General features: G+C 38.2%; 1 protein-coding gene across 1 annotated transcript in view; it reads left to right on the top strand.

Annotated features, from left to right (window-relative positions):
• Window positions 1–13091, top strand: part of LOC311290409 (inactive phospholipase C-like protein 2) — a 68962-nt gene that overhangs the window by 53995 nt on the left and 1876 nt on the right. Inside the window, exons 3-5 of the mRNA XM_084408865.1 lie at window positions 1444–1647; window positions 4765–4840; window positions 10082–10191. Coding sequence (XP_084264991.1) covers window positions 1444–1647; window positions 4765–4840; window positions 10082–10191 — 390 coding nt within the window. The remainder of the gene's footprint in view (window positions 1–1443; window positions 1648–4764; window positions 4841–10081; window positions 10192–13091) is intronic.

Genomic DNA, 13091 nt, shown 5'->3' with positions numbered 1-13091 from the left:
ACCTAGGGTCTTTTTGTTAATCTACCCGAGGCAAACTTTCGTTTAAAAGCATAATTAGAATGGAAACTCAACTTTTAAGTTTGACCGTATTTTCGTTTTCGGTCGAATTGCTTTTTGAATGTGAGTGCTTGGGGCACGACTATGATAGCATCAAAAATCGCTATTTTTAAAACACTAAGAAGGCTCGACACAAAATGAAACTTTGCTTGAAGTATCACCAGGGGCTCTACACATGAACTCCAGCATTGAGAACATTGTTTGTGTACACAGAGTTTACTGAAAAGAAAGATTTTGAACAACTCACTGTAGCTGTGTCCGCCGGCATTTCGACAGTCAAAAATAGTCTGAATGTGAATGAATTTGACTGAATGGATTCTGACTCTGAATTTTAGTATTGTTTCTTATATGATGATCCTTTTTCAAATACAAGGCCAATATTGATTTCCACTAACGACAAAACAACAAATTATCCGTGAATTTGTATGAAACTGAGCTTTAGGAGCTTTCCATCTTTACTCTCCTCCCTGTTACGTTGCATTCGGAGATCGACTATTTTTGACTGTCAAATGCCGGCGGACACAGCTACAGTGAGTTCTTTTTAGTAAACTCTGTGTACACAAACAATGTTCTCAATGCTCAAGTTCATGTGTAGAGCCCCTGGTGATACTTGGAGCAAAGTTTCATGTTGTGTCGAGCCTTCTTAGTGTTTTAAAAATAGATGTTATATTTTGATGCACTCCCATTCAAAAGGCAATTTGACCGAAAACACGGTCAAACTTAAAAGTGGCGTTTCCATTCTAATTATACTTTTAAACGAACGTTTGCCTCGGGTAGATTAACAAAAAGACCCTAGATTGCATTTTGGCGAGAGTTACCCTTAAATACACACAGCATCACTTTAAACAACACAAAATCCAAGTGCTCTGAGATCTTAATGTCATGGGAACTTAAACCATGCTGCTCTTCTCTCAAAGGTCTTCTGTGTTTACAGAACTCTCATAGAAACATAATTTTTCTCTGATGGGTATGATATCCCTAATACTTTCCTGAACTAAGGCAACATTGTTGGCTACAGCAGTTCTTTGACTCTCAGATATTTATTTCTTCAGCATTAGTTACTAGAAGGCAAAGCTATGTCCTTTCTGCATCTCTCCAGGACTCGATGAGCTGACTGTGCTTTAATTACGATCTAGTGCGTGACAGTGTGCTGTGTCTTCTTGTGCACATTCAACAATTACTTTGTAAAAACAAAGAGGGAAGTTTAATTCCCTTGGTTGAGGTAAACATGAGCTTCTCCATGGTCGGAGGTATATGTATTTAAACAGAATCACACTGTGTGCTGTTGCTGTGGGTAATCGCACATTTATCTAGAATGTGAAACTGACCTGCACTTTTCATGTAGGTCACTAAAGCTAATGTCTTCTCTGCTATCTTTTTCTCCAGAATGCCGTGGTGTCGTTTAAGGAGCTCTGCGGTCTGACTCCTGCAGCTAACATGAAACAGTGTATCCTGACTGTGTCCTCCTGGCTCTTGAACAGTGAGCGAGCGCTACGGGTAATGGTAAATCTCAGCGAGGCCTACCCCACCATGGAAGCCCATGGCCCCATTCCAGAGCTGCTGCGTAAAGTGCTCACTGCTTATGACACGGTAGGGTGAAATTCAACAGCGTGCTAGCACATGTGAACCAAAATATGTTAGGACGAAACATGAGGGTAATGCATGATAGGTCAGCTCAAATATTACATTCATTTGTTTAGTAGTTGTAGTGCAAAAATGAACAAAAAACAAGCATTATATGGTTTTTATACGTATATTGAATAACACTATGGCTGAATTAACGAATGCTGCTCCAGCAAATCTTGTAGTATATATCATTTTAATAAACCTGTTTCATCAATTGTCATAAATCCTGAATCTGTCGTTTCTATACTGTATATGTCAAGTCACCTTTATTTATATACAATAGCGCTTTATACAATACAGATTGTTTCAAAGCAGCTTTACAGTGATAACAGGAAAATGATTCAATAATGCAAACAGAGGCTGTACAAGCAGCTCTAAAAGTCAGTTCAGTGTTGATTTAAAAACAGTTACATCTAAAACAGTTCTGCAGAAAACAAACAGTGATGTCATCATCCAGCTCAGTTCAGTTCTCATTCAACAGCATCAGTGCAGGCAGATCAATAATATTGTTGAATATTAAGTGTCCCCAACTAAGCAAGCCTGAGGCAGCAGTTGCAAGGAACACAAACTCCATCAGGTGACAGATCTGAGGAAAAAAACGTATTTAAAAGCCAGGCTCAGTCGGGGGGCCAGTTCTCTTCTGGCCATTGAACCCACACTGTGTGATTTATGATTCAGGCTGCATCACAAGTCAGAAATGGCATTGTGGATTGGTAGCATTCAAATGTTTTATCCAGTGCCTTTTGCTTAAAGATCGGATTCATCATGCCAGTATGGAGACGAAGCTGCCTGGTTATAGATCTGTGCAGAGGACTTATCTGGTTCTAATGGTCTTTGCTGGGATCTGTTCCGATGGCTGTCATATCGACGAGGCCTTTACAGGGGATTTTTTAGTAGACACTGTCTCTGCTGACATGCAGGGCTGCGTTGTGGTCGTGCCTAGGAGGTTCAGGTCCACCATCTGATCTGGATATGGACCGGATACGGCTAACTGTGGTAGTCTCTGGATAAACAGAGAGACTAATATTAGCGTATATGCTATTCTTCTTACGATGCACATAGGGTGTTATGGGAAGTATTCCCGATTGACATAATGCAGCCTAACAATCCTTTAACGGATGTAAATTATAGAAAGGTGATAATGTGCTATGTGTATGCCAGGTTAAAGAGTTTTTATTCTAGATTTAAACTGACAGAGTGTGTCTGCTTCCCGTACAAGACTAGGAAGACTATTCCAGAGTTTGGGTGCTGAATAGGAAAAGGATCTACCGCCAGCAGTCGATTTTGATATTCTAGGTATTATCAGCTGGCTAGAATTTTGAGATCGCAATAGACGTGAAGGACTATAATGCGTTGAGAGCTCGCTCAAGTACTGGGGAGCAAAACCATTTAGTGCTTTCTAAGTAATTAGCAAGATTTTAAAATTGATGCAATGTTTTATTGGGAGCCAATGCAGTGTTGACAGAACTGGGCTACTTTTGTCATACTTCCTGCTTTTAGTAAGAACTCTAGCTGCTGCGTTTTGGACCAGCTGGAGTTTGTTTATTAAAATACAATAATCTAGCCTTGAGGTCATGAACGCATGTATATTTATAGTATCTCAATATAATGTTATAAATAATGAATTTATTTTTGTAAATCTATAAAAATACAGTTGCAAATATGAATGTATAATCAGTAATACTGAATATATAGCTATAAATATAAATATACGTAGTTCCAAATCAGATTATACATGTAATGTCATAAATCCTGAATATACTGTTGTAAATCTGAATATATGTTCATAAATCCTGCATATATAGTTGTATATACTTGCAAATCTTAATATACTGTCATATACCCTGAATGTAGTTGTAAATATGTGTTAATAATCCTATATACTGAATATATACAGTAGTTGACAATCTGAATATTATATCATAACTCCAGAATACATAGTGAATATATAAACGTATATCCTGAATATTTTATTTAAATAAATCCAAATATGTATTTAGTTAAACATAAGTACCTGTGTATATTAACTGGAGCTGCGTTTATGAATTCAGTCATAGCCTACAGCAGAATAACTGCAACATTCTGCTCTTTCTTGCTTGTTCCTTTACAACGGGAATTTAACAGATTAAATTCTGCAAAGATGTGAAAGTGTTTGATTGTATTACGCATCCTTTCTGCTCTATCACACCCTGCTGTGTATTTTCTCTTTCATGACACAATTCCATTTTGATATGAGCAGACATCCTTATATATAATGTATGCAGGAATGTGGTGTGTGTGAGGTCCCCATGAGGAAACAAGCTTATAATTCATACAGAATTAGTGTTTTTTTAAATATAAAAATGCAGAAAGTTTTGTGTGATGGGAAGGTTTAGGGGTAGGGTTCGTGTAAGGGAGAGAGAATATACAGTTTGTACAGTATAAAAACCATTACGTCTATGACGAGTCCCCACAAAGATAGCGAACCAGATGTGTGTGTGTGTGTGTGTGTGTGTCAGTGCACGTCAGCCCAAGTACAGATTGGCTGTGTAGGATTTCCACTTTGAATTAGGCCTCCATCAGTGTCAAAATAACTATGATTTGTCAAGTGTCAAAGTATTTGTTAGACTGTGAATCAGGAATGTATTCAGTTTTGAATAATTTATTTGACAAATCTCTGACAACACCAGCTTTCTATTTCAATTTCTATGTTGGTCCAAGCTGGTTTGGTTAGTGCTTTCAGGTTCACAACATACTGATTCACATCATAAAAACTCAGTGCCTAAGCAGTTTAACATATGTTTGTGCATATACTGTGTATTAATGCGTGCATGCTCTTACTTGATTCTAAATTTAGCTATAAACAGTGTCATTACACTAGTAGCAATAACAGAGAAGACAATGAAAGGGCTTTACTGCAAGAAGCACATCTCATCTGGCCTGTGAAATGCAACTCAATCTCTTCTGTCAATACAGCTTATTACTGAGTGTGTGTGTATGTGTTTGTGAGTTTGGGCTTCTCTGGGGAGGGCTTGCCTGATCTGGAAGTCTCACTTCCTGCTGAAACCTGACTTCCTGTTTCCTGTTTTTGGTTTCCTAAAGATGATCCAGACGAGTCGTACACTGATCGAATCAGCCGACGGCGTGTACTCTAAACTTACACAAGCACAGCGAGCAGGTATCGTTGCACAAACACACACATACAGTATATTAGCAGCAAGATTAACAGTGCAAGCACAACGCCGATTGATCATTAAAATACAGTACTTCACAATAACAATTAGGCATTTTTAATGACTGTAATGTTTTTGTCTGTTTACTCATGGAGCAACAGGAAGCATAAACCATTGCACACACATATTTTCTTCCACGGTTAATAATCAGTGTACCCCTTGATAATCTATTTTGTAGCTGAAGTGAATAATTTTCCAGAGCACAGTGGAAAGCGATGTTTTTCGTCTCTTTTTGCATTCTTTTTAATCATCTGACCTCGTGGACGTATAAAATAGCCCGGGGACTTTTTTTGTTACCCACTTTTGGCATAAAACACACATACCAACAGACACAATTGTCTATTATTTTGAAGTGATGCAAGGTGGCTTGTGCCCTAAAGCCTTCGACTGTGTTCACATAGATAAAGCTAAGATCTGAGCAAGAGAAAGAGAGAGAAAATGTTAACAGGATATTTATTTGAAAAACAATTTAAAACTATATAAGTTAACTATAACTTATCATGATTTTTTTTAACATAAATTAATAAAGTGATTCACCTAGAGGGGTCATGCGAAGCAGTGATTTTACAGTCTACAGGAAAACACAATCACATTTTAAGACACCACAGAGAATAGGATATGATATCATGCTTTAGGGCTTCTGTTTTTAACAACAAATGAAAATAGTAGCAAACTACAGTTCAAAAAAGAAAAGGCTGCATTTATTTGATCAAAAATACAGTAAAACAGTAGAAATTGTAAAACTTTATGTCAGTTTAAAATAACTGTTTTTCATTTTTATATTTTAAAATGTAATTTATTCTTATGATGGTAAAGCTTACTTTTCAGCATCATTACTCCAGTCTTCAGTGTCACATGATCCTTCAGAAATCATTCTAATATGCTGATTTGGTGCTCAAGAAACTTCTTTTCTCAATATAATCTTTTCATTATATATTATCTTATTATTACCAATGTTGAAAACAGCTGTGCTGCTTAATATTTTTGTTGAAACCATGATTCTTTGATGAAAAAAAAAGTTCAAAAGAATAGCATTTATTTGCAATAGAATTTAATTTTTTTAATTTTTTTGCAAAATTGTAAATGTCTTTACTGTCACTTTTGATCAATTTAATGAATCCTTGCTGAAAAGTGAACAAATCTTTCTAAGCCCAAACTTTAGAATGGTATTACACATTAAAAATGTGCAAATATATCATCTACAGCAAGTTTGTGTCAGTCTGTGACATTTAGATCCTCTATTCTCATCATACAAATTTGCTGGTCAAAGTTCACCAAATTGTAACTGTTGTACACACAAAGCGTAATACTGCTGTACATGAGATTTTGTTGCTGGTCTCTGGCGTCCACATGCTTATCAATGGAAGTCAATTTAGTGCAGCATCTAGTGTGACCGTGGCATTAGGCATGACATAACACAATTAAGTCTATAATTTTTATTGATAAAAATGTGAAGTAATCCAGAAATTTCCGCCAAGAACTATAGTTCATTGTTTGTGGTTGCCAAGCAACGCAATGCATTAATACGGAATGTGTGCATTAATATGTATGTTTGTTTCTAGTAATTTTACAGCAGCTTTGAATGCAGCGTATCCAATTGGAATCTAAAGTCGAAACAATCAGTTTTATATAACGCTCCGCCAGAACCCCTGGCTGGCTATGTGTCACCATGTTAATGGAGAAATCTGCTTTAGAGAGCAATAGAGTGTCAGTAAATAAACAAGGTTGGCGTGCTCTAGCGCTGTCTCCTCGCCCACTCTTTCTCATCTCGTGTCCTTCCACCTCCCTCCATCTATCTCGCGCCGGTGGAGAGGTTGAATCATGCCTTTGCTAATGACCTTCTCTGCTCGTACTGGTTTTGGCTCAAAAATAAACACGTTTCTAGCACTCGCCGTCTCTCACATTCTGCCGTGCGGATCTGGACTTGTCCATCTGAGTGTCACAGCTGCCGATCTGAACCTTAATTAGCAGCGTGAGGGGAGGGGGGCAGCTGTTTGAGAGAGACAGAGAGCTGTGGGGCGCTGATAGCCTTGACCAGCACCTTTCCATTCTAATAAACACTTCGGTCAAACTCTGCTAATTAAAAGTGAGTTACGTAATTAAGATGGAGAGGATTGAGAGCTAGGACAAGTATAACTGTCCGTTCCTGCTCTCATCTTAAGATGATTAATCGTGTCCCATGGTTGCTTAAGGCAAGGGTCTTCAACCGGGGGTCCGCAGCGTTACTGCAGGGGGTCCGCCAATTAATGTTTGATCATACATAATTCTTGTCAAACAATTAAAACATGGATAAAAAAAACATTACAAAGTCAAATGCTCAGCACCCTCAAATGAAAGCAAGAGCACCCTCAGTAGATACTGTAATAATATCATATTGGAGAACACTTCAGTGCGTATTTGTGTTTGCGCTCTGAACGTCAAATGTTTCTATTTACAATGTGTTTTTGCAGCGGTGAAAAATGGAGCCAATCACAGACATGTTTGTTGATCTCTCGAACGCAATGTCCAATCAAAGTTGTTTGATTTAGTCAGAATTCACTCCGGATTTAAAATAGTTAGTTTGTGTAGACACGATGTAGGAGATTAATTGCGCAGTGATAAAAATATGGCTCGTCAAAAAAGATATGCAATGTAAATACAGACAAATAGATTAATAGAAAAATATTCACAAAAAAAAAGAAATTGCATTTCTTTTCCAATTATTTGTAATGGTACATAATCTTAAATGTCTTGCTGTGCATTGCTATTCTTGTTATGGTGGAGCCGTTACATTACATCTGCACTTTACCAGAGAACCCTGACTAATTTCAATGTGAAGTTTTAGTAAACATTAAGCTAAAGTTCAAGTAATTGTTTAATTGTCCCTCTGACAGTGAAATTAAAATGTATGAGGACTCTCATTAAAATTCATTAAAATCATTTAAAATCTCAATAACGTGCATAGTTCAAATTTACTGTCTAACATAATATAACTATCATAATGTGGTTGGTTTCTATTAATATCAAAAGCTAGAAAATTATATTTTCTCTTGAAATTGCTTTTACCATTGTTTTTCCCTGGCATCCGTGATTCATCAGAATAGACCTGTGACCTATTTGTGCTCCAACACATCGGATGGATGGATGGATGGATGGATGTTTCAGGCCTAACTCTCACACTTAATGGAAATACATGTGTCTATATGCATTTAAATATGCATTGATCTAAATATACTAACTGTATAACTGCATACAGTTTAAGTTCGTAATAATCTACTTGACATGCCAAAATCCCCTTTCCAAGGGCTTCGGCATCTCCGCATTGAGACAGCTATTCAATACTGCCCGTAACTAACACAATCTTTCTTTCAATTCATCACAATCGCTCAATCCTGTATTTTATCCTGTTACTTTAATCCTGTCCTTCATTTCTTCCCTTAATCCTTTTCTTCATCCATCTCCTTTTCTCTTGCCTTCATCGTGACACCTCCGACTCAACGATTCCATCCAACACGCAAACATGTCACATCCGATCGTCCAATCAGGAGGCGACCTATTCTGAGAGGATCACCATACATCACCATTGCCATAGCAACCACATTAAATGTAACAAGGCAACTTTGTCTGTCATTAAACACTCTCTCATCTGTATCAAACTTCAAAGGCTCTCAGACACAAACAGATGTAGCTGTCCTCTCGTTCGGTGACAGCTCAGAAATGTACATTGTGTGAAAATGATGGTTCTTCCGGCAAATCTGTTGTCATTTGCAGCCCTTCCTCGCTCTGTGCCCTTGAAAATGTGAAGCTGCAGATGAGCTCATTTAGATAACAATGTTGTCAGTATACTGACATAGTAAGCAAATAAACTTGAATGAGCATGGCTGTACTCTTTTACAGCTGTGGTCTCGGGGCCTGTTTAAAATCACATGAATGCTGAGCAACTACAGCCCATTTTACTTAAAAACAGTATTTATGACATGTATTTAGCTAGCCTTGCAGTAGCAGCGTCTGTTGGCATAAATTCGGCTGTGGAGATGAGAGGAGCTGTTCTTGGAATGAATCCCAGCTGAGTGAAGTGGACGGTGGGCAGGTGTTAGGGAACGTTTTGACACCTTCAGGCTTACGCCTGGAGAGAGTATGTCTGGACTTGCACAAATACACTCTCAGACATTTCTCTTACACACGTGCACTTGCCTGCTGCAGCTGAGAGCCCACGTCGTATATAGCGTTTCATTCAGGATGTCACAAGTGTATGTTCTGCAGGTTTTGGGGAAAAAAGAGTGTGAAAACTATAGTAAAGTTCAAACAGGCAATGCATTCAAGAAACAATAAGTGGCATCACTTTGCTGTTGCTTCTTTTAACCTTTGTCATATTTATGGAAATAGTCGGAGCCGATGTCTCGTGGGCAGGGCTCCGACATGAGTACGAGTCACGGCTCGCGGGCCTTTCCCGAACCCGTCCCCCTCTCTCTCCCACTTCACTTCCTGTCTACACTATACTCTCAGTAAAGGGAAAAATGCCAAAAATAAAAAGAGATCTTGAGATATAGAGTCGCAATTGAAAGATGTAAACTGAAAGATAATTGTGACAGAATTCACCACCAGAAAGTACCATGGTATTCTTTGAAGTACTTTGGAGTACCATTTAAATACCAGTAGTCTTTTAATTCCATGATTTATATCAAAGTACCATGGTATTGACACAGTAGATTTTCGTAAGGGATTGCCTTTTGTTTACTAGGCAGAAAACATCTTTTTGATAGCGTCGTCTGACATAAAGTTCAGCCTTCAGACTGGCTTACTTTCTGCCACTGAGATGCTGTTAACAAACGTTTTTTAAATCGTCCAGTTGGCCTTTCATCAGCTCTATTGTTTGAAGCAGATACTTTTTTTCACATACTGTTTGCATTTTAGTACATCTGTCCATCCATCCATTCGTCACAGACTGTTTGTTTTTTCCTGTCACTGTGGCTGTTTCTGCTATGAATGATATATGGAGTGAGTCACGACTGCGATTCGGTTGCCCTGTGGCAGCGTTTCAGAATAAAAACAGCTTCTAACAATAACAATACACCCATATTACTCTGTGATGTCTTTGCCCATATGTTTACAAAGCATATTCTTGAGATTCACGTTATACTGGCTAGCAATTATTGTCTGTGTCTTTCATAAATACTATAACAAATGCTGCTTTATTGCACTTTTAGGATTGGACTTTCATGAGGATCTGCATCGAATCGGGGCAAGAGAAGGACTGAAAGGGAGGAAGTTGCAGAAGGCCATGGAGAGTTACGCTTGGAACATCACTGTGCTGAAGGTTTGTACCTTTTCTGTACAGTATGGGCTGAGGGATGTATATACCACGGTCGCCTCTTCTTTACCTTATTTAGGACAAGGTAAAACACTTTTGTTGAGGGGATAATCATTACAGGGTTACTTTTAGGTTTGCTTTCAGTGCTACTACTCAGAGTGTCTCCTGGCAGGCGGCTCAACCACAACCAATCAGATTTCACGCTAGTCGAGACTACAATTAAATAGCTGTTGTCCTGATATCGTTGTGTACCTTACAATGTAGATTTTTCTTAAACCTGCACTCTGAAGCCTTGGAATTACAGAACATGATCATTTATAAAATTATGAAAGACATGACAATCAAAGTGTATAGTGCAATTATATCAATGTTTCATATTATTGCTCATACAAAAGTTTTGCCAAATATAGTATTGTCCTTAATATGTGTATATAGAGTGCCTCTCTAAACAGCAGTCAGCTACCATATAAAACATACAGTAGTAAGAATTAGTTGGGAATTAACCAGCAATGATGCTCAAGGGCCTTTCCAGTCTTACCCATTATCTCACCAACTCTGTGATAGTTAATTTGTGTACATTGCTAACAACATCATCAGACATTTATATCTGTATTCCTGGCAACATGCTGAACCTTAAACATAAGATCTTCATAAAGTAAAAATATCCCCCTTTCCTCCCTTTCCCTCTCTCTCTCTGTTTAATCACTCTTGCTCTCTCTTTATCTCTCTGCAGATGTGTTGATTTATTTATGGTGTTCATGATAAGATAAGCTTTGCTAAAGTGCCATGTTTTCTAACAGATTAATTGTGTCCATACTTATGTAAACAGATAAACCAGACACAGTGGGAACAAAGATTATCCTTTAGTGCACCTTTAGTGTGTGATAGTGTTAATGAAAGTGTCAAATTGCGGAACAACAATGCGGATGGGTCTCTGGTCTAGTTGTGGATTTAAGCAGTAAAGAGGCCTAAAAGGGATTGAACTATGTGTATCTCACATAAACCTTCCTGTTGTCCTAGTGTGCAGGAGCTGATTTATTTACTTAATTATTTACTGAATGTAGTTACATACATTTTTAAGCCAAACTTGAAATGTATTACTCTCCCTGCAGGGTTCAGGGTGTGTGTGTGTGTGTGTGTGTGTGTATATATATATATATATATATATATATATATATATATATATATATATAAATATAAATATATACAGTGAGGAAAATAAGTATTTGAACACCCTGCTATTTTGCAAGTTCTCCCACTTAGAAATCATGGAGGGGTCTGAAATTGTCATCGTAGGTGCATGTCCACTGTGAGAGACATAATCTAAAAAAAAAAATCCAGAAATCACAATGTATGATTTTTTAACTATTTATTTGTATGATACAGCTGCAATTGGTACAGTAGCCTTTGTTTGCAATTACAGAGGTCAAATGTTTCCTGTAGTTTTTCACCAGGTTTGCACACACTGCAGGAGGGATTTTGGCCCACTCCTCCACACAGATCTTCTCTAGATCAGTCAGGTTTCTGGGCTGTCACTGAGAAACACGGAGTTTGAGCTCCCTCCAAAGATTCTCTATTGGGTTTAGGTCTGGAGACTGGCTAGGCCACGCCAGGTTTCAGACCCCTTGCACTTTATAGTCCCCAGTTTGCTATCTCCTGAATTACACAACAAATAGCAAACCTAAGTGGCATTAATTGCCAGGTAAGCAGGCAGTGGCAGGTTTTTTTTAATGTTTTTTATGAAAATTCAGATCTGAAAAAAAAAAAAAAAAAACCTAATCATTCATTTGAAATACTGTGTTATTCATTGTGCTCTTAAACCACTTCATTTTATGCTTAATTTGACCTTGTGTGACACATTTGGAGGAGTTAGACGAGTCACCACTCCAGGAAGTGACATCAAACTGTCACCCAGTACATAGGAGCGTTTCATCCAGGCTTTATAAAGTATGTACCACCTTGTCTCGCTGCAGTGCTCTTAGCCTCTCTTCTCCTCACAGCCTAAGAGTCTATATGCGTCACGCCCGTATGCATAATTCATCCGTTTTAAAATGTATAACTTATTTATGGCAAAAGACTCCTCTATCCAGGTCAAGGTGCCTCTTCAGCTCTGGGCACACATGCAGGTGTCCTTCGAGGATCCATACTGGAGCACATGCAGGAAAAGCATCCAGCCGCCTGTATTAGTCTCACCTGTCCTGTCCTGCGTATAAAAGAGCGTTACTGCAGTCTATATGAGTAAAAACGCAGTGCAGCTGATGTTGCAGTGCTCTACTTGGGAGTTGTCATCAAATTGAGCATAGTTAATTCTGTTTTACTCTGGTTCTCTAATAGGAACGCTAGGTGACCTCATGATGCAGTTTTCCACCATGTCCTGAAAGCTCTTCATCGGCTGGTTCATGTTTGAATCATAAATGATAACTCAAGGGAAGTCATTTTGAGAAATTAGTTTGGTTACATCTGGATTTTAACTGCTGAAATAGACAAATAAGCTTCACTCTGTCATATTTTATCATTTCTTATCTGGTAATTTGACAGGGAAGAACTGGTGTCCTTGTGAGAGAAATAGAAAGCAAATTTATGTGTGGTTGTGCATGTTTTGCAGGTGAAGGTTTGCATGGTTTGGTAATATGTCCTTGTATATTAGCATTTATTTATTATTTCCCTTCAAAATGTCTTCTCACACACATAAATACATACATACTGATTTAAGGGACACACAGGATGAGAAGACAAACTGTCCTGATCCTCTTTCCCCTCCCTTCCCTGTCCCATCCTCTTACACTGTCTCTGTCCCCTTCATCCAGTCCTTTCTGGGACGTTTCCAGAAAGAGCGGTGATTTATTGGGAATATTCTAGCACTGCTGTTGTTTATGCAGTGCCACCGACTTTACCATCTAGTGTTA

The sequence above is a fragment of the Rutilus rutilus genome (assembly GCF_951802725.1).
Source record: "Rutilus rutilus genome assembly, chromosome: 1".
NCBI lineage: Eukaryota > Metazoa > Chordata > Actinopteri > Cypriniformes > Leuciscidae > Rutilus > Rutilus rutilus.
The sequence above is the reverse complement of the archived record's forward strand: the minus strand, read 5'-3'. Positions and strand labels throughout refer to the sequence as shown.